At 46.1% G+C, this 22,144-nt stretch overlaps 1 protein-coding gene across 3 annotated transcripts; it reads right to left on the reverse strand.

Annotated features, from left to right (window-relative positions):
- Positions 1-2,450: 2,450 nt before the first annotated feature.
- plekhg4b (pleckstrin homology domain containing, family G (with RhoGef domain) member 4B) lies at positions 2,451-22,023 on the reverse strand. Of its 3 annotated transcripts, none has more exons than XM_011605703.2 (24): positions 21,706-22,023; positions 17,910-18,107; positions 15,273-16,506; positions 12,697-12,900; positions 12,131-12,254; positions 11,775-11,868; positions 11,247-11,333; positions 11,044-11,160; positions 10,711-10,809; positions 10,360-10,502; positions 10,103-10,241; positions 9,915-10,037; positions 9,673-9,837; positions 8,688-9,523; positions 8,361-8,610; positions 7,993-8,082; positions 7,588-7,812; positions 7,223-7,393; positions 6,969-7,146; positions 6,777-6,893; positions 5,784-6,062; positions 3,971-4,197; positions 3,647-3,715; positions 2,451-2,782 (listed from the first exon to the last, which is right to left on the reverse strand). In XM_011605703.2, exons 1-23 carry the CDS (start codon positions 21,772-21,774, stop codon positions 3,671-3,673), a joined length of 5,214 nt encoding a protein of 1,737 aa, XP_011604005.2. In that variant the 5' UTR covers positions 21,775-22,023; the 3' UTR covers positions 2,451-2,782; positions 3,647-3,670. The 3 variants fall into 3 exon arrangements, with proteins under 3 accessions (XP_011604005.2, XP_011604004.2, XP_011604006.2); XM_011605702.2 differs by having other exon boundaries at positions 8,361-8,613; positions 21,706-22,022; XM_011605704.2 differs by lacking the exon at positions 3,647-3,715 and having other exon boundaries at positions 8,361-8,613; positions 21,706-22,022.
- Positions 22,024-22,144: the final 121 nt, after the last annotated feature.

Genomic DNA, 22,144 nt, shown 5'->3' on the forward strand with positions numbered 1-22,144 from the left:
TTTAATGGCCCCTTGATTCAAAGCTCAAATTCTCTGGTTTGTAGAGAAAATGAAGTAACAAGGAAATGACCAAGCCTAACTCTCTCTCTCTTTCTCTCTCTCTCTCTCACACACACACACCCACACACCCACACACCCACACACACCCACACACACAAACACACACACACACACACACACGCGGAATCGGGCCTAATTCCGGATCTTTCCGTATGTATAGTACATGTACTAATGCATCACATACACCCCACACTCTAAAACTGTGCATGAAAAGATTTTAATTTTAAACATTTTCTCGCACATCAGGGAGGAAGTGGTGACAGGAGTGTAACGCGCCAGTTGGTCGGGAAGTAATTACTGCAGTTCGACATCTGTTGGAAACACACGCTCCACTGTGGTAAGACTGGTTCATCTTTTAAAAATCCCTAAAAGCAAGTCAAGCTTAAACAAGTCAAGCTTGAAAACCAAAGCTTAGATAAAAGATATTTCCAATTCTTCTTTTTATTCTTCTACTAAAGTGTCGCTAATTGGGTACTCCTGGTTAATAATTACAAGATTATGGATTTTCAGAGTTCAAGTGAGTGAAATACATACATTTCTCATTTATCTCTTTCCAGTTCCAACTATTGTTGCTGAAGTGCTTCTATCTGGACACACTCTCATCATGGCCTGTGCCGACGTTGACATGGACATCCACGGAGCCGGGGAACCAAGCGGCGCAGACTGCAACGAGGCTCCCGGCAGCTGGTGCTTTCGCCCTTTGGAGATGACTCCTGAATCAAAGAGGTCCCTGCATGACGTGCTGCAGAAACACCCAGTCGTGTTTGGCGTAAGAAAGTCGACCTCCATCACCGTCAGGTTCTAGCGCAGCTGCGCCGTCGTGCGCCCTGACCTGAGGCTTTGTCAGTGTCACGGGGCCGCAGCCATCGCAGTTTTTGACCTTATCTCGTCTGTGACTTAGAAGTTAAATCACAACGAACATTAAAAAAGTTGTCAGGTTCTATTTTTCATGTGTATTTCTGCCCACCAGCGAGCGGAAATTGTGTCATAGTTCGTGGGTGTAGAAATAAATTGATGCGTTCTACGTTTTTTTTTTGTCTCCATTTGCGCTCGTGCATCTTTGTTTACTAATTAAAATGGGAATTATGTCAGTCTTTGCAGGTAATTAGCGGTCTGGTCAGCTTTGGGTTAGGAATCACGTTCGCCGTGTCGCTGCAGATGGAACACTCCCTCGTGACTATATTCAGAGTTTCCCACCTGAGCGGAATAATCGTAAGTTCCTGGAGTTATTAAATGACTAATATTATTATAATAAGTTCGAAAAATGCCCTATTAAGCAGATGGTGTGTGCAGGAGTGTTGATTTGATGTGTCCTTGTCTTCTTTAGTTGATCTTTGCTGGATCCATTTCCAGTCTTTGGTTCAAATGTCGACAATTATTCCAAGTAAGTGCCACTTTTACTTGCCATTTTATAAAATGACACAAAATGCACATTAGGAATAGACATAATATGAGAAAAGCTCAAGTGAGATGACAAGGAAAGTCAAAGGGCTTCTGCAAAGACAAAATAGATTTCATTTGAATTATTATTTAGTTACTTTCCCCTTGATGTAAATTCTTCTACAACCTAAAGAACTCGGTTTTTGACAACTCAGCTGATGATCTTATTGAAGGAGAACGTGGCCGTAATACTGAGGCTCTGCTTCTGTTGCAGGTGCTCCTGGTGGTTAACTGCGGCTGTATTATTGTAGCTACAATCGCAATTTCTCTGATAATTGTAGACTTGACTAATCGGGAACCAAAAGAGGAGGAATTAATCAGGGTAAGTCCAAGTCAAATCGGACGCACGACTATGTGGCAACTGACTAAAACCTTTGTGTCCAACAGTTGGAGCTGCTGGAAGTCTGCGTTTTGCTGGTCACAATCATCCTCTCAGGGATCCTCGCCGTTTCCTTCTTCAAACAGAAACGTTCCAAATCACCCTGAAGGTGCCTGCAGATCCCCCCAGCTGGGAGGTACCATTGAAGACCTGGGAGGGCTTTAATGGGTTTAAATGTTGTTTTTAGAGCTTTTCTACTCTGTTGCATGAACTGAAACTCTGAGCTGAATTCTGTTCTGTGGTTTTCGTCCCCCCGTTGGCTGGGTCTGAGAGCAGAAGCAGTGCGGTGAAGCTGTTTTTTCTTACATGCCATTAAAGAGCCAAACTTCTTCATTTTCTCTTCTGCCGGGGTTTGTCTAATGGCATGGGCCGAGTGATAAGTGTGTCTGTGGTTTTTCACCCAGGCTAGTTCTCATGTAACTATCTGCCGTTTGTCTTCAGCTGTTCTCAGTTTGTTACTCATGCACACAATTAACCTTTATCGCTCTGGCAGCGATTATTTTGCTTGATAAGACCTTAAAATGGAACCAAATTGGGAAACAAGAAAAAGATAACTCTATTTTAAACCCTGTAACCCTCTGTACAAACCTCTTTTATTATTAATAGAGGAACAGGAAGGGAAACATTATAAGACACGGGGTGAACTTTTCTTTTAAAAAATACATAATAAAACAAAGCACATCTACAATATAAACACTGATTCCTCCCTAGTTCAATAAAACACATTTCCAGATCACTTAGGTACCGTGGTGGCAGCGTGCGTCACCTGTCAGTTTCAGATTTTACGCCATTGTAATGAAATGTGATGGACTTCCACGTGGTGCTTCCAAGGATTCTCGGCCGTTTGTGCTGATGTACAAACTGCTGCGCCTTCAGGTGGCCTTCAGCTTGAGAACTTCACAGCTGCAATGAAGACAAAAGATCAAATAAATAAATAAAAAAGGCCTTTTTTTAACCTTTTGCTTGCATCGGGAGGCAGTGTTTATTTTATTCTGTCAATAAACCAAATGTTTATTTGTATCGACACAGAGAAATATTAAAACAATTGTAATACTTCCTCACTTTCAGACATATCTTATACTGGAACCATCTATTTTTGACGTCATTTTTATAGGTTTACTCTGATTTTAAAGCAACAACTATCTACAGATTAAATATATGATTTTAGTTCATTTGCAGTCAAAAATAATGAACCCTTATTAATAAAATCTTAACATGATGGTTGTAACGGAGCCCTTTTTTTAACCTTTCAAATAATAAAGTTGTTATGACGCTAATTCACTTAATTTCACTCAATTCAAACTTGAGTTAATCTGAGGTCCATTAAATTTTATGCATGGAGTGCCGATTTAGGACTAATATTATGTCATGACCTTTAATCTGTAGATCCTGTAAAGATACTTTATTAAAACTGTAAAAAAAAATGTGTGGCAACAAACACATAACGCAAAGTGTGATGACAGGACCAGGCCGTCCGAAGAGCCAAACCACAGGAAATTATGTTAGCATGCATGCTAAATACACATCACATGACACCTCAGTGTCAAAGTGATGCACAGAGGAAAAGAGCCCCAAGACACCAAGAGAGGAAAAAAACAAATCAACAATCAAAATGAGAGTTTTGGAATCCAGACCAGGACACGCCATCATGCACAGTACAGGCACCATTTCTGCACATTAGTATACAGGCAACGGGTTCCTCACAGCTGTTAATGAGGCGGCAACGGGAACGTGAGAAAAGCCACTCTGGTGACACTGATTACTTACTGAGCTAACCCCCCCAGGTCTCAGTCAGACCACAGTAGAGAGGCCTACTGCTATATGAGAGGTCTTGTTCTGGTGAAAACACAACAGCAGAAGAGTTTTTGAAAGGACCTCGACGCTTTTCCCATCGACGGCCTTTAAATCTTTGAAACGGCAAGTCCAGCTTCAACACCAGCATGTTTACGGTGTTTTATTAAAAAAGAACAGATCTTAAAGTAGATTTGACTGGAGTTAAATTAAATAGGCTGTTATAAAAAAATAAAATCAAGGGTAAGATAATGATGTTTTAGCATGAGGAAATGCTAAAGAACATCATTAAACACGTACTGCTGTGATGAAGTTGGTGCCATTGGGCTGGAGGTCTTCCTCCTTTTGGAACATTAAAGGAGAAGCCATGGTGGAGGAGGGTGTGGAGGAGCACAGGAAAGACGAGGATTCGTTGTTGTTGAAAGAGTCCATGGTGATGCTGGGATGCACAGCTATCGTCAGCGTGCTCAGCCCAGTCACGCTGTCACTGGAGGTGCACTGCGACGAGGTCTCCGAGCTCTCAGTGGCTGTCAGAGGACAAGGACAAAGGTCACTCAAAGGACTGAGTGAATATAAACTGCAACTGGAGGACAGAAACACCACTTTTGTTTGTAGTTGTACATCGGCCCCCTGCCGGGCCACATTCAGAGTTCCTGTCTGAGTTCTCTCACTTCTTATCTGACTTTGTTCTCAGAACAGATAAAGTCATTGTTATTGGAGACTTTAATATCCATATAGACGTAAATGACAACTTTAGAAATGGCTTCATGTCATTACTTGAGTCAGTTGGTTTCCTTCAACAGATAAACCAACCAACTCATAGCTTCACCCTTGATCTAGTTCTGATTTACAGTGTTGAGGTAGAACAGGTATCAGTGTTCCCTCAGAACCCCGTCCTGTCAGACCATTCTTTGATCACTTTTACATTTATGATTAAGGATTCTTCTATGCTCAGAGCACAGTCTATAGCAGATGTCCTTCAGATAATGCTGTAGCTAGGTTTAAGGAAGTGATCCCTGTGCTGATCCCAGGACCACTGTGTGTTTCCCCAGGGATCAATCATTATAATCTTAGTCCTGCTGAGGTTGACTCTATTGCTGAAGGTGCAGCAGCCTTACTGAGAATCACACTTGATTCTGTTGCCCCCCTGACAAAGACAATAGTAAATCAGAGGAGGTGTGGCCCCTGGTATAATTCACATATTAGGACCTCTCCTCTCCTCGTAGCTCATTGCTGATGTTATTTCTTGTATAGTTTCTCTGCTCTCTCCCCCTCCCCCCTTGTATCCATCAACAGGTCTAGCCACCTTTATAGCTGTATGCTGGCCTGCCGACCTCCGACCCTGCTGACCCACTCTACTCTTATACCAGCAGCTTGTACTATTAATGTATCTCTATGCTCTCTGCCTATTCTCTCCTCTACCTGTCCTCCCCCTTCTCCTCTCTCTACCCAGCCCCCCATCAGCAGGAGGGTCCCCCTACATGAGCCTGGTCCTGCTCACGGTTTCTTCCTGTTAAAGAGGAGTTTTTCCTTGCCACTGTTGTTTGTCTGGGGTTAGGGCCTGGGATTCTGTAAAGCACCTAGAAACAATTTTGATTGTAACAGAGGCTATATAAATAAAGATTGATTGATTGATTGATTGACAAGAATATAAGAGAAACTATAAACTAGGCAGGTTATAACAAATATTTGCACTTTATTCCATTTTTTTAACTTCTTAAAAACAATCATTTTCACTGCGTTTTCTTTGATCCATATTCTTGTCCACCATAAATTTAGGCTTTAGTGTCCCCTGGTGGTAAGAGTAAATAATAAAGGTAATTAAGCCTACTTCAAGTCAAGGTAATAATGAAATGGTTAATAAAAATTAGGGAAAGAAAGCACTCGAAAAGTGGAGACCTGCGCCAAGCAGGTAATTTCCCCACATTGTGAATTACACCATAATATAGGTTACAATATCTGTTCCTAAAGTTTTGAGTTCTGTTACTTAGTCAGCCAAACTAACAAACGCTGTCACATAACCTCCTTGGCAGAGGTAATAAGTTTATTATAGTAATTAACTAAGAGTAATTAAACTTTAATTCTAAAACAAGGAAAGATCAGAACTGCTCACTCATAGAGGGTTGACTCCCACTGTCCTGCTCCAGCTCATCCTCCTCGATGCAGTCGTACGGCCACTGAGCAAAGGAGGGGATGTTGGTCATCGGGTACGGATGTGTGTGTGGGAGAGAGGGGGAGGAGTAAAGATGGAGGTTGAGTGAGCCCAGCAACGAGGAGGAGGACTGGCTGCTGGAGGAGGAGGTGCTGCTGTTGGAGATGGTGGAGTGGGGTCGCTTGAAGGAAGTGGCGTGTTCAAAGGAAGGCACAGCAATGGACGCCCTGGTCCTGGCTTCTGTTGTGGAAAGATAGTGATTGTTATTAGTGAACTATTGAGATCTTTGGATGATAATTCATTAGTATCAGGAGGTCTTAATAATTCTTTGAGAAGCCTCCAGTTGATCCAAAAGGCTGCAGCTAGAATTCCGAACAGGTAGTGACAAAACAATCCCATCACTCCTGTGCTGGCTTCTCGTCATTTGCTGCAAATCAAATCTAGAAAAGTCTTTAAAATTGTTTTTCTGCCCTACAAAGAGGTGCCTTCACCCATATGCAGCTGGGACATGGCCGTGAAAGGGATAAAGTAGCCAAGAAAACGTAATTAAACTGGACAAAATGACAGCGTTAATAGCAATAATGGACTAAAAACCTTCCAATTTCATGGTTGACAGTGCTTGAAAAAGACCAAATGTTCCACCAGAGGTGCGAATAAATGACAATGACACACAAATTACAGTTAAAAGTGTAGTCATCTCTTTGGTCTCGATGAGTGTTTTTGACTTATAGTGACGAATGATGTATCGTGACTGCAGCGCTTCTGATTGTTCAGGGTAAAATATGTCAGTTGTAGGAAATATTGCCAGAATTTGAATCATCCCAGGGCACTCCAGGAAAATAGCAAAAGGCACGTTCCTGCATGAGCGTCAGGAGAATCGAGGAGGAGGGGTTTCCGGGAACAGGTAATAACAGAAGCTCTTGAGATCGAACCTGAAGTGAAACAGCAGCTCACCTGTCCCCTTCATGATATAATCAATGGCCCTGTCGCTGATGGCCGCATCGCTTGGCTTAATGTCCATGAAGGGCTTACTTCCAATTCCCATGGACACCATCTCCTGCATGCGCAAGGCTGAAAAGCACGAAATGAGAAAATGTAACAGTAAAAACCACCACTTGATGCAGGTGAAATCCCAATGAGCCAGACCTCGATTTCTGAGCGCCTGTCTCCACAGGATCTTCCCAATGATGGCTGTCCACACGGCCTTGACCTCCGCACTGCTGGCTTGGAGTATGAAGGTGTCCTGTGACTTCCTCCTGCGGAACCAAATCTCGAAGCGTAGGCCGCTGTCCCCGACGTTCTCCGTCATACCGATCTCTGCCGTCTACGCAGAAATGACGCGGAAACTCAGCAAAACGCACGAGCGGCGCGGGTGGGAAGGTGCAATGACACATTCTTACCTTGAAAGACTGTTTGTAGATGTAAATGTCATATCCTCCTTCGATCTTTTTGGTCTTGCTGAACAGGATGAGGTCTTCAAACAAGAAGACATGGCGGAGGTACTTCCTCCTCCCGCACCAGACGATGAACTCGTCCTGGCAGCAGAGCTGACCCTGCTCTTTCAGGTTCACCTGCACAGGAAACACAAGCATCCCCATGCGTCACTGAGAACAATGCCATTCTTGGTGGGATCCTGATCTCGCACCACCAACTGAATAACAGTGATCTCAGAACCAGAAATAGCTTTAATGACCACCGTCCTCTATTGCCTTTCCTGCTGTCAAACAATCACAGCCGTACGCGTCTTCGCCCGATTGCTACTTACATCACATCCACGAATAGCATCCATAGCCAGCAGGTCATTGCCATGGCGAAGCTGAAATTTGACCATGTCCTCTGCCGTGCGGAGGTCACTCAGCTCCTGCTCCTGAGACTGACTGCACTCCTTGATCAGGTCTTTGAGCAGCAGAGCATATTTACTCATCCTCTGGATGGGCTTCAGCAAGTAGGACGCTAAGTCCATCTTGTCGCCCAGCTCGATCTGTTTGTTCTGGAAGGAAAATAATTCTATAAAGTGCTGTATGAAAAAAAATAAAATCAATCACTATTATCAACAGCAACAAAGATCTGAAGAGTTTTGTGAGGGGGGGTTAAGGGGGGATCTGTGTGGTGGCATTTTATATTTTGAAATCTTGGCGTTGCTGACATTATGTGAGGTTCCTGAACGCACCTTGAAGAATTCATTCCCGTGGCTGCTGAGCAGAGCGTCAGACTGCGGCTTATTCTTGCTGTAGAGGGCATACATTCCAAACTGATCCTCCTGCACACCAGATTAACAAGTTACAGCACTGACTACAGTTGCAGGTATGCAGACATTTCAGTTTGCTTTGTCAAACACAATTGAGCACTGGTTCAACCCAGGCGAAAGTGTTTCAATGGTTTTGTTTGGGTTTCGCCAGCAATTATATTCTTATTCTGAAACCCGATCATTCCATTGGTATTAAGTTGCCTTTGAAAACCTTGTTTGTGACAGTTGAACTCATTATTAGATTAGCTGGACCAGCGTGTTGTTTTCAAACTGACGGTTCTCTAACATACATGTCTGAGAAAACAGCTGCTGATCGAGAGTGGACAGTGAGCACACGACTCCAGATCCTTCAGGAAGTACTGAGTGTGAAAGTCCCACAGCTTCTCCACGTTTCCAAAAATGATGCTGCGCTTCCCTCGCAGGTCCTGGGGCAAATCCAGCCGCTCCATCTCTGGGAAATACTGCTCGATGATGTAGCTGAGGGAGCGGACGTACTCCCGCTCCGTGGAAATCATCTCGTCCATGATGTGCTGCACTTTGCTGCTGCACAAAACACACCAGTGTTGTTAGTTTCCATCTATTTTTAATACAAATATGTATATATTTCACCCACCCACCTGCTCTGTTTCTTAATATCTCCGTCACTGTGTCTGCTGTGCGCCCTGGACGGTGTGGACATGCTACGGCTGCGTCCCAAAGCCGGGCTCGTCACGTCGGGCCTCTGCAGCTTCTTCTCCGCGGACACGTTGTTCGTCACCTCCAAACCCTTGATGTACACGCCCGTGTAGCCGTGAATGTGGCCGGCATCCGAGTGGACGCTGTCCCTTGCGTTCAGCTCATAGCTCACGGTCTTCTTCATGATCTTCTTCATGGGGTGCTTGCGGAGGCGGGCGGTGCCGGTGTAGATGGGCTCCGAGTGGCAGGAGACGGACGAGTCCACGGTGCAGTCGCTGTCCGTGTCCTCAAACATGGACGGACTTTGCCTCAGTTTGCTGTCACAGTCAGAGGGGAAAATGAAGTGCGAGGAGGAGGAGATGGAGCTGGTGGGGCTCTTGGAGTAAGGCTCAGAAGAATGAGGCTTGCTGTCCTCAAAAGGTAGCAGCACGCACGCGTTCGCTCCGTGCTGCTCTGGTTTGCTGGCGCCACTCTCTGGGGTCTTTACGTCGGTGGCCGTGGGGTCCTGGGCCGTCGTGGCTCGGGCCAGAATTTCTTCCAGCTGCTGTTTGGTTTGTTGGCATTTATGCCACACAGAGTTCCAGTGCTGCAGCTGCTGAGGGCTTTCCAGGGAGAGCACCATGTTGTTGAGGGTGCTGAAGTTATCCATGGAAAACTTGGACGCTTCTGCGTAGTAGTCCTGGAGGGTCTGCTCCACAGAGGGCGACAGAATCAAGCTTGTGCTGTCCAGACTCAGCTGATGGAAATAATCCTGGCAGTGCTCCATCCACTTGTTCACCTATGCATTTAGAAGTTGCATTTAATCTAGTTGAAGTTACCCTTTTGTTATGAATTCAATATCATGTCTGTTCAAAATCGTGACTACTCGGTGGTCTTCTGAAGAAAACATCACCAGCAGCACAAGCAGATAGATGTTTGAACACTTACTGAGTCATAGAATTCATAGAGATTTGTAAGGATTTCTAAGTGGTCCTTCCTTTTCTCTACTCGGCTCAGAATGGAGCCCAGATGTTGTTTAAAGTCCATCAGGGCAGAGCCTGGAAGGGACTCTGGGGACTCCTTCACCAGCTGCAGACCATGTCTCTGCTGGTGCTGTCACGACGGGGACACACACAATTTAACCTGAGGAACATGTACGTAGAAAGTCAACAAGGAACGGCGGTGCTTACCACGGACTCCTCCAGAAAGTGCTCCAAACTGGCTCTCATCTCCTTGATTTTGGCCACCGACAGAGTTTGTGATTCCAGAGGTACGAGCTGCTTCTCTCCCTCGCTGCTGAACCAGACTTTGATCTAAAGAGACCGTTGATCAGTGTCCAGAAAAGCAAGAATAAAACAGTACAAAAGGAAAAGCTCACCTGCTGTGTTTGCTCTTCAAACATGCGCACCTCCAGCAGGCTCTCCAGCTCCTTCTGACACTTGTTGGACAGAATCACAAGTTTGTGGACTTCTTCGTCTACTTGGTTGTACAGCGCACTTAACATGTCAATGGCATCTCTGAATAAACACAGAAATAAAAACAACAATAAGAGGGTGGAATTTGTCTTTTTTTTCTCCAAATTTCTAACACAACCAAAATCAGGATGCTCTTTGAGAGACAGAGAGTTCATCCTACTTGTAGTTTTCATTCTCACAGGCTTCTTCTTTCCTGATGCGGGCCAGGACGGTGCCTCCTTCTAGACGCAGCCGGTTTAGCTGCGTGTCATCCAGTACCTTCTTCATGAGGTGTCGCTGCTGCTCCAGCACCTCAGACACTTCCTGAGTTCAACATACAAAGACAAATAAAGAAAAGATGTTAGTTAAATTATGGAGATACTAGATTAGTCTCAGCTAACTGGAAAATGAATTCCTGTGCTGGACAGAGGGCAGCACTGGGCCATTCTATATAAGTAGAGACGCATAATTCATAAATCCAGACTGTGTGTGTGTGTGTGTGTGTGTGTGTGTGTGTGGGGGTGAGCCTGACCTTTGACGTCTTTAAGTTGCCGCTGTTGCCCAGTGAGTCGATCGACTGCTGCAGGGAGGAGATAGCTGCAGAACAGCTGCTGGCGAAGGGTTCGATTTTCTGTGAGAGACGGACAAAATAATAAATCACACAAGCTCATAGGCGCATCCATGCATGGATAAAGAGTGGAACATCACAGCAGCCTGACAATAAACTGTCCATTGGGTCAGAATTGGCACGTTAAAATAAAGACTGCAACAAACCCGCTGCACTAACAGGGGACCCAGGTCATTAAATATTTTAAAGCACTGGGCCTTTATTAGTCCCGAGTCTAAACACCGCTGCCACACCCACCTGCCTGAAGTGGATCCAGTGGCTGTGGTCGTAGTGGAAGGTGCCGTCCAGGTCTCGCGTGAGCTGGTTTTGGTCAATGTGCTTCAGCAAGGCTTTTAGAGATGTCAACGTTTCAGTCTGTGAAGCGAGGAAAAAACCATCAATTCTGCAACAAATATTTACATTTTCACATTTCTTTAGGTTAAAGATCCATCTTTAATTACCTGCACATTCATGTCTCTCTCTGGTTTGGCCACTGTCTCTTTGTCCACCAGGAAGAGAACCGAATAAAGTGCATTTGGTACCAATGCCTTCAAGTGGAGAAAGCAAATTACAGTACATGTATATTCTTTACACGAACATGAGTATTTCATTTGGCTCTAAACGCTGCGGTTTACATCAGTAAGAAACTCATCATCGTAGCCTGATGATAGGTCTCCTGCGAGTCAACTGCAGCGCACCAGCTCCCAGTATGTGGTTAAAAGCAGACAAGTAAGCACAAGTTTCTCCACAGGAGCCCTGAGGCAGCCCTTTTGAGCAAGAATATCTTTGGGTCTGCCTTCGCTGCAGACTCAAACAGCGTCTGCCTCTTTTAAAACCCAAACTGTGTCAGGGACACGACAGACGGGGCGAGGAAATGAACAGAGTATCTTCGGGAGACATGGCATCAAAGCCTTGAGGAGTTAGCAGAGCCGGAAAATTCTCTGGGTGTGTGTTGGAAGGTAATTACATATTATCAAGGCCAGGCTCACCTGCAACTCAGACAGAGACAACAACAGAGCTGGAACAGGCTGCTGCCTCCTGCCGTCTATTACAACAGACAGGCCTTGATCTCGCCTTTCCTTCCTGAAAGTGAAGCGCAGCAATTAGCATCCTCTCTGAAATAACTCCAAGCAATAACCATCTTTGGTATGAAATCAGTAGATTTCACTGGCTGGAAGAAGAGAAAATGTCCACATGATGATTTCATAGCATTGATTGTTGGTCTGAATGCATTTAGAGTCCAGCGATATCTAAATTACTCTTTAAAAAAGCTATTTGAGGTGACAGATGGGACGGTTAATGATTCCAAACACAGGAAAGACATAACGGAAGGGTCATGACTGACCGCAGTGTGGAGTAGTAGTAACCAAGTAAACAGGTGAGGTCATTGACCGTGCAACTCTCCCCGGCCCACACCTGAGCTCTGGCGCACACCTGCAGCACCGCCCTCCCACCACGATCTCTGCTTCCTGGAAGAGAAAAAGCCAGCAGAGGGTCAACCACTACACAAACGTCTGCAAACGCTTTCATGATCCAGACCCTCCGGCAGTTCCAGAAGCTGGAAGCACAAACCAGATGAGAACACGACTTCTAAAAAGAGTGTTTTTTAAGTGAAGCTAATGATAGCTGCTTTGTTAGCCCACCTGCATCTAAAATAATCACATTAACTTCCAGCTATGTGTAATTACTTCCACTCTGTATATGTATTAAACCACAATAGGGAGATTGATCAGCGAATTTCCACATGTGCTATGCATATGTAGAAATATATACAATCTAAAACTAAAATTTGGTTGACTTGATTGTTGCAAGTCTTTAGCTGTGAGTAAGACAATCATACAGATCCCTTCAGATCAAGTTAGGAATCTGTCCAAAAGACGGGCCGTTATAACACCGTCACTCTTCCTCTACCTGGCAGGATCACGGCCCCCGATGTGAAGAGCTCCTGATTGACCTCTGACACCAGTTTGGGGAGAGCTGAGCTGCTCTCGCATGAAGGCCTTGTTACGGGCGCCAGCGTGATGGCTGATCCATTGGCACTTTTAGGAGAGTGTGAATCCTCGCTGATGAGTCTGTGTCGCCTGCCCTCGCCGCTGACGCCGTCGCCACGCTGGCCTGAGGAAGCAGTCATAAACAGACACCATAAATCCGGCAGATTAGCCGAGCGATACTTTTAGAGCAACAAATGCATAAAAATAGCAGTGTGTGGGGTGTGTGTGTGTTAAACAGGTTTCATTTCACCCCAGACCAATTTTCCCATAAATCTCATGTAGCGAGCGTTTATTAGTGGCGAGGGAGGCGTGTTGCCGTGGTGACTTCACTCTGACTCATCCTGGAGGCCAGGTGTTTCGTCAGGCTGACTCATGGATATCCGCTGGTGTTATTAGACCCGCTGGTGTTGTTATCGCTGCACCCTTCCATACCTTCACGCATTGTTTAATGGAATGGCGCTCGCGACATTCACACGTAGAATCGTACTTAATCAACCCGATTCAGCTGTTTGAGCGGCAAATTTCCTGACGGAGCACAATATGTCAGATTTGCACTCTTTGATAAATTAGGCGACAGCATCAATGCAAACGAACCCCGACCGATACCCATAATCTTTCGGTACTGACACCTGTGTGTATTCTGTGAAACCCCTTTAAAGGGCTGTAACTTTTTATGTCTTGTGGCCATGTTTGCAGAGACCTGTTTGCCTGTTTGCAGGTGTTTGACCAGGTGACGCCTACGGCTAGTCTGACCACGATAAACCTCTGTGCCTTTAATTCAGCCCGCTGCAGCACCAGGGAGTGATAAAAATGCTTTGTAGGGTTATCTCTGGCCAATATCTCTGTTAGTAAAGCATTTCAAATGCCCCCAGCGTCCATGTAAACCTGAAGGGGACGACCCCTGAGCCGACAGGCCTGATTAAATGATTAACGATCAGTGACAGATCCATGTTGTGCGTTGCTTTCCAAACAACTTGCAGGCCTTGTGTTCATGTGTTCCTGCTCCGTTGTGTGACAGTAAACCCTCCCAGCTCGGGCTCTATTGTCTTTCATCATTCAGTGCGTTTCCTGTGCGACAGTGCGGCCGGGCTCGTGTTTGCCTCTTGTTTCCTAAATTGCTTTGTTTTCACAGGAAGCGGCAAATGTGGAGTAAAGCCTCTCGAGTACTGCCCTCTGTGAAAGTGCCTTTGCACAGTCTGCAGGACACGTTTTCAGACTCCAAAAACAGCTACCTGAGCTTTGAGCTTTACATCAGATCGCGGTGGAAAAAGTTGTGATATAGTTTTCAATCACCCACATCAAGTAGTTCCCAACGTGACTGCAGGTCAGGTTTTGTCTTTCTGGACTGAATGGACTCTCCAAAGACACAAGCGGAGTGTGAAAGGCTTTTCTCGGATCCCTGGTGGCTGATTGATTCACAAAGGAAACTTTTGTCAATGAGTGAACACATGTGGGATCAGTGCAGCCCCCAGTTCTGCACTAACACAGTAGGGTCATCTCTTTGTGGGATGCCGGGCGCCATGTGATTGGTTTACAGGGTTTCCAGAATCCTTTGTTACCTTTGAAGTGTTGTTGTGGGAAACCTGCATTGCAACAGCTGGAAAATAATCCCTCCTGAGATCATTTCATGAACGCTACAGCCAATTAAGTCCTGCATTTCTGTTCACTGACTTACATCCAACACCTTTACACTGTACCATACAGTAGCATAACAGATATAAGGTCTGTGCCAGCTTTATTTCCTGGGAACTCTGGTTGAGCTGAGTCAAATGTCAATTTCCATGAAATTGTTGGAAGGATCCCCCCAGGAGCTCCTCTGCTTTCCAGAGCTGCAGTGTAGTATGACACAATGCATACTGACTGTGGTTAAGAAAATACATTTGTGGATAAATCCCTGTTTCCAGGGTGGGGCTAAACACACAAGAGCTAATCCGAGCAATCTGTCAGCAACGGCAGTTATTAACGCTCCGTCGTTATGAGCTGATTCAACTGGGATACAACTAAAACTGCCTAACAAAAACAGCCGGGCCTAGTCTAGCTCTAGGGCGTAATTAATCAGACAGGTGAGAAAACAGCACTTTCTAGCTATCCAGAGTTGCGCTTTCACACCCTAGTCTTGTATCTGCTGCTTGATAAGAGATAAATGGCTCAACTGCTGCTCGATGGTTCGAACACGTCAAGAATAAAAGCATATCGCTGCAGTAAATTCTTGAAACAAATCGCTCTTTGTAGAGCCGACATTTTAGACAGTTGTCTATGGTGACGCTACAGCCACTGGACCTGACCTGCCTCCATTCAACTCAGTGTTTGTGTTTCCATTGTCAGCATCACACAAACTTTTGGGAGCGTCCCCGATGCTGGTCGGCTTTCCGTTGAGAATGGAGGGAGAGACTATTGTTGACGGAAACTGCATCCATCTGGAGCGAGCAGATCATACCAGATGGGGAATTGCTGAACAACCCCACGCAAAATGAACCGCAGGACAGAACCGCATACCTGACTCCTCCTTGTTGGTCCTTCTCTCCGACCCAGGAAGTGCCGCCTCGACGTCTAGCTTTCCGAAACGCAGAGCATAGCCGTTCATCAGTTTTTTCGGGGAAATGTTGACGGTGCCTCCGGAGGATGATCTTTCCCGGTGGCCTTTAACGTGGCCGCCTTTGTTTGTTCTCTCCAGTGACTTTGAACGTCTCTCCGCCCGCCTCTCAGCGCTCCTCAACCCCCTTTGTAAATACAGCAAAGGTGTGCTGGGCCTGGATTCATCGCTGCTGAGCCACCCCCGACCAACCAGCCTTCGCGACAAGAGTTCTCTAGAAGGAGTTCTGGCCTCAGGGCTGCTGCCAGGTGTCACTGCTCTATCTCCCAGGGCAATGCTGTGCTCAGACTGTTCCTCCAGAATGGATTCAGAGCTGGACCCAAGGCTCATGGGGTTCTGCAGGGCTTCCATGTAAGACTTCCTGAAAAGTCTCCTGCTCTCAAATGCTACAGAGTCCCTTGGGGGACGGCGACGACATCCTGGGTTGCTAAGGTCTGTGGTGAAAGAGAGCATCTTGGACCCAGGCCCCCCCTCTCTCCCATCATTGTCTTCGGACTCCTGACCTGTCTCACACTCTTCACCAGACCTTTCAAGTTTAATTATAGGTACTGCAGTATCACTGGTACCATGGACCTCACCATTTGGGTCCATGGGGTTTCTGTTTGGGGAGGTGGGCTCAGAGAAGATAGAATCAGTCCCCTGAGAGTGCAGCGACTCTATCGAGCTGCGGTGGCTGTCCAGGGTCCCGGTGGATCCGCTGGTGCTGCAGGTGCTGAGATGACCACGGAAGGCGCCTCTGCTGCAGCGCGCTTGCATGATGGTGTCTGACGTGCTGCTGACAAACAGTGGGTTGACCACGTTCTTCCACGGCGTCCTGTACACGGCTGTGCCGGTGGTGAGCAGGCAGTTCTGGAGCGGGTGCAGGTTACGGTCCCGAGTTACATTCTGCAGAAACTCAGCTGTGAAGACGCTGCCGTACATGCTCTCCGTGATGGGGATCTCCGTGATGGCTTGTCCGCTGGCCGACAAGCATTTTATCACCAGTTTGGCAGCCTTGCGACCCAGCGGAACAATCTGGAGGTAGAAGTCTCCTTGCTTTAGTCGCACTTTGTGCAGAGGGGCGAGCTGCAGGATGACCTTCTCGTGGATGCAGAGAGGCCAGCCTTCATGGTAAAACAGCAATCCTCTGAACCTCACCTGAGAGAAAACAGAAGCCAGTCAATAGCCACTCCCTCAGAGAATTATTAACTGTCTGTCAGAGCTCACGTCACATCTGCAGAGCTGCGTTTTATGCAATGACTGCATGAATCACTGTCAGCTCCGTTTGGCTTAAGAGGCAAACCTGTCTGATCAGGCCTTGTTTTGCAGCAACTGCAACGTTAAGTCTCCCTATGATGAAATCAAACAAAAAAGAAAAACAGACCCTTGGGGAGAAACAAAAACCCTCGCTCAAGGCTCGGGGTTTTTCATTTCTTATGAATGTAACGTATGAGCATATGATCCTACTCTGAAGATTCTCATATTGCCTAGATCACAAAGACTTTCATGCACAGCGACCTGTTCTTGGGGGTTAGGGGGGCAAGCTTAGGAGAAACTATTGCTCCATGGTTCTCCTTACATAGTGTAATCGCCACAGAGATGAATACTGGGGAGTAGTGTTTCAGCGCTTTGGTCAGTTCTTATCTCTGGCAATGAAAGCTTGTGAGAAAGAATATTGAATTTCTCTCAGAAGCTGAAGGGTGCTCCTCTCAGCCTCTCAAACTGACCACAGTTTGAAACTCTGTCCCTCCATTCAGCTTTGAAGAATGCCCAACTGTGTTGCAGTCTCATGCCTCTCCTTCCCACTCACTCTCTGCGCTCTTCCCACATTCTTTTGTCGCAAGTATTTTCCTCTGCTTTATCATTAAAGATGTTTGTTGTTACACGCACCAGTTGCAACGGTTGACGCGAGCGAGCACAAGGCTCACGCATACAGACATGTTTTCTTGTCACCGTGACCTTTCTCAGCCTTTTGGTAATCACAGACTGAACACTAGAAAATGGAATTATCTGTTATTCACCTCCCTCCCCTCACATAGGCTTGAAGCTAGTCTTCTTTTAACTTTGCGTAAGATCGAGACTGACCAACATGCTAACACATGACTAAATGAATGAAACCTGTTCTGTGTCCAAAAGTATCAGATGTACTTTCCTACCAATAAACACCACTATTATATTACGCAACCGATATCAACAACGCCTAGTCAAATCATGCTCTGGAAATAAATGATTGATAAGTCTTAGTCACTGAGATTACATATTACTAGAATGCACCGTAAAATGTTATCTAGTGATGAGTATAAAATAAACATGGAATTTTAAAATATTTCACAACGAGCACACGGGGTTGTTTATAGTTGTCGGAATGTTTGTCTAATAATGAAGGAGCGCTCACTTGCTAAAACTATTTGAGCTAAGCTAATTAGCTGTCGGGAGTCTTCACTAATCCTCATGTATAACTGAGGAAAAGGAAGCAGATAAGTGAAGGAAAAAGAATGTACAACACTAACTCCCTTCATGGTGTTAAAATATCCAAATAAAGGTGTCTCAGATGAACTCACACAGGTTTCCTGCTGGATGAGCTGCAGTATCCTTTTGGAGGGCAGCAAGAAGTCAATGAGGCAGCGGAGGCCGTCTCCCCTGTACTGCCTTTCCACCACGCTGAAGAGCTGCCACAGGACGGTAGCAGCGGTGACGCCGAAGGGTCGGTACAGAGCCGACAAGGTGCTCTGGATACAACTGTCCAAAGACTCAGCGTCCTGAAGGAAGAAAAGGGGTGAAAGAAACAGATTAGAAATGTGCTAAACACATCACACGTATAGCAGTGATAGTATATATGACAAACTGAGCATTAAAAAAAGTCCACCACTTTTTCAGTTACAAGTTTAACTCTATTGGTATCTCAGATATAAACACAGGACTGCACTTATTCATGAGTGTGAGCCTGATCACACTCAGCCACTCATACAGGAAGTTTGAACATGACAGGAAATGTCAGCCATGATGATCTTTCCATCGGAGAGAGGAAACACCCGGTGAAAGTGGCGTCACTCTCGGCGGGTGCAAACCTCAGAACTGGAAAATCTACCAGAGTCCAGTCGCTGCAGGGATGCTGCGGTGTTGCCCAACGGTGCCACTCACGTCAGTACGTACTATCATGTGAGCCCCACCAGCCCCAGCAGAGCGGATGATCATCCCTGATGATTTTGACCTGCTGTTATGGTTTTGTTCACTCAAGGTTCAAGTTGTGACCTTCCTCTCATCGGTCTCACCAAGGCCAAACATCAACTCATTTATCTGTCCTTCCCGAATGGAACTAAAACCGACACAACTACCTGCGATAATGAGCACAGAAAACTCGCTGGGAAAGTCCCACTTGAAGACAAATGTACGCCCTGTTGGAGAACGTGGGCATCGACTTTCCACAAGAATGTCAGCGCTGCATTTACATAACAATAAACGTGTGTAAGAAATGCTGCTCAGAAATCAAAAGAGTTATGCTTCACTGAATTCGGCCCATCGGCCAGCGCATGTTTCACTCTTTGTGAGATCTGTCCTGTTGATCTAAACAACTCAGCACCATCAATTAGAGGAGAGCGAGTACAGTTCAGTGCATTGGTACACATGCCACGACTCCACGACAAGGCCCTCATTGTGCACTCCGCCTCTCTAAGTGGTATGTGCGGTACAGTGTTGGTGCCCTGAAACAAAACGCCAGTCAGCCGGCTTTTAGAGAGAGACAAAAATGTCTCTCGGCATTAGTCACTGTTGCACCAGGGAGGAGAAAAATAACACCGTGCTTTATTGGTGGAAACCTAACAATAGCAGGAAAGGCTTTCGCTACATTGCTCAGACTGGACGGGTAAATTTCTCTGCAGTTTCCCAAGGTAGAGCAGTATGGATTATGGCTTTGTAGAACAATTCCTCAACGTAGGAGAGGCTTGAGCTCAGGTATCCATCAAATGCTCTCAACACAGTGGACAGGTGTAGTAAACTAATACTACAAAGTGGACACAAAAAACACTCTAACAACAATGGAGGCACAACACAATGGTCGCACCTAAGAGGTAAACAGCATGACATCATCTACCTGCCGATTCCTTACATAAGGCTTAATGCCTACAGCTTTCCACACCTGATTATTGGCAGACACGTGCATGTCTCAGCACAATGACTGAGCTTAGCCACCGGAGCTGAGCTTCCCATCCGCTGTGAGCCACAGAGGAATGCGGGGAGGATGGCGGTGTGTGTCTAGTCTCAAACCCTGAACCGGGACAGGAGCAGATTGGGAACTCCCACCCTCTCTGATGCCAGGTCTTTGTAGGCAGCTGTCTGCCTGATAGAGGACTGCGGTGGGTAATTAATGCTTTCAGGCCCCAGGTGGGACACTTTTGTCTCCACTGTTGGTAAACCAGCTGTTCTGATGGTAGCCAGTGTGCAGACCCAGAAAGGTGTGTGTGTGTGTGTGGGGGGGGGGAGGGGGTCGTCTCACACAGAAACACCCCCCTATAATATAATGCAAGTTGCGGAGTAATTCTTTTATTTGATGGAGACACATTTGTTTCACTAATAGCGAAATGCATTTAAAACCCCGTGTGAACAGAGAAAAGAACGCAAGTCATGTATGGGAGGAACAGAGAGTGAGGGGAGACATGACAGGGAAAGAAAGAGAGGGAGTGAACAAGAGCTGGCCACTGACACATTTAGTAGGTCAGAAACACAAAAGCCAATGCCTACCAGGCCTCCAGTGGAGCATGAAGCCACCAGTGGAGTGTAACAGGAGATCCCTGGAGCCCCCATACAGACCGCTCACTAGCCAACCAACTACCAGCAGCCTCAAAGACGAGCGAGCCGACAAAGACCACAGGTTGCTCAGACCTGCCTCGCTGCCAGGTGCCAGAATGCCAACAAAAGAGATGAGGGGGTCCTAAATAAAGAGGCTGCAGTTTGATGCAGCTTTTGATCTCCTCCGATCGAAACCTTATCTGATGAGGGGAGACGTGAGGCAGGGATTCCGAGTCAAAATCTGGACGGGGTCACACATATAGCAGCTTATGTTGCATTGAAGAAGCGCGTCTTCCTGTCCAACTCTCTCATACAAGCTCGATGAATATGAGAACAGCGGATATTCCAGCAAATGTTCGAATATTATCTGCTGATAAACTGTAAACACCAAAAGGCCCACACTGACTGTGTGGCAAACACAGCTGGCTGGGCCTGTGGTGACAGCCAGATCAGGAATAATAGTGTCTGCTGGTGATAAAAAGGGCCACCCACACATCTACAGAAAAGAACTGCATGATTCTATTCATTATATGGCTCTTAATGCGGCACTTCTGAAAAACAAAAGGCCATAAAATGCATCATTAATGGAAATTCACCATGCTGGTGAGACACAAGCGAAGATGTATGACAAACAAGACAGCGACAAAACCCTGCACGTCTGTGGCGGTCAAGATTCCCACACTGGTAATCATAAAAACATGATTCATGAGTTCACTTGGCTACAAACGACTGCATCCTACAGGACGTAAACAACAGCGGAAGGATATTTTCCCTGGATAGCTCTGACAAGCACACACAGATACAAAGAGAAAAACGAATGGAAGTCCTTCAACCAATCAGACAAGTGATTAACACTGACAGAGGAGACAAAGGGTTCTGACTAAGCCCGCTGATACCTCTGCAGGGTAAATATAGCAGGAGAGCATTCCGGAGCATGTCGAAGGATGATAAAGGAAATCAAGTTATCAAAGAAGACATAAACCTCCGTTTTCTACTGACATCTGTGATAGACATAACATGTTTCCCTGTAGATTAAACCGCTGCTTCCACTTGTGATTAATGTCTGACTGCTGAAACCCAAATCCATCATTTGAAATAAACACGCCCGCATATGTCAAGTCTCCGCTTTAAGTGTTTAGCTTCCTGTCAAGTCTGCCTTTAATCCCCACATCTAAGCAGCAGGAATAGGTTTGTAATTGCAATCAGCACGTGGAGAACATGTTTAGACATCAATATCTCGCTCCCGGTGAACTTCAAAATGAACAATGTGTACTGAAAACAAGCATAGATGCACAAAAAAAACCTGGGAGCAGCGCAGCACCTTTCTCTGAGAACGCAGGTGCCAACAAGGGGAAAATAAAAACAGAAAATGTCTAAAATAGAAGGAATTGCAAGTGCCTTTGCCACATTCTAAAAAAATCTACCTGCTGTATTTTGACTGCAGAGCAAGTTGAGACAGGCACGCACGCTGCGGTGACGCCAAGTTTACACTGATTAAACTTCAAAAAGTATTAAAAACCACCAAAACATAGAAACGGAAGCTGTGAAAACATGCAGTATTTGAGTTTGTACCTTAATGCTCAGGTAGTTGTCACAGCTTCGGGACTTTGCTCTGGAGTGCATTTTGCCCAGCAACAGCATTCAGACACCCGACAAAACAACAAACATACGCAAAGAAATACGTGTCGTCAAATCCACGTGCTAAAATCTGGCGTGCCGTCCAGCCTGCGACTTGCTGCTGTGAGCTCAACAGGTCCCATGGCTCTCCCCAGCTGCTGCTCCCTCACTCCCTGTGTTGCGTTGTGGGCAACTGGAGGGGACTGAGCTCCCGTCAGAGCGTGAGAGAGGCAGCGCACCGGCTTCCTCGTCATCCACCCTCCCTTTGCAGTAACCTACCCCCGCCCTGCAGCCACTGCTTCTGCTGTCTCTGCTACCGGAGCCTCCTACAGCTGAATAAATGCACACAGCTGCAATTTCGGCCTCATCCTCCAGGGAAAAAACACAAAAAAAA

This window comes from Takifugu rubripes, chromosome 7 (assembly GCF_901000725.2).
Source record: "Takifugu rubripes chromosome 7, fTakRub1.2, whole genome shotgun sequence".
In the NCBI taxonomy this organism is placed as follows: Eukaryota; Metazoa; Chordata; class Actinopteri; order Tetraodontiformes; family Tetraodontidae; genus Takifugu; species Takifugu rubripes.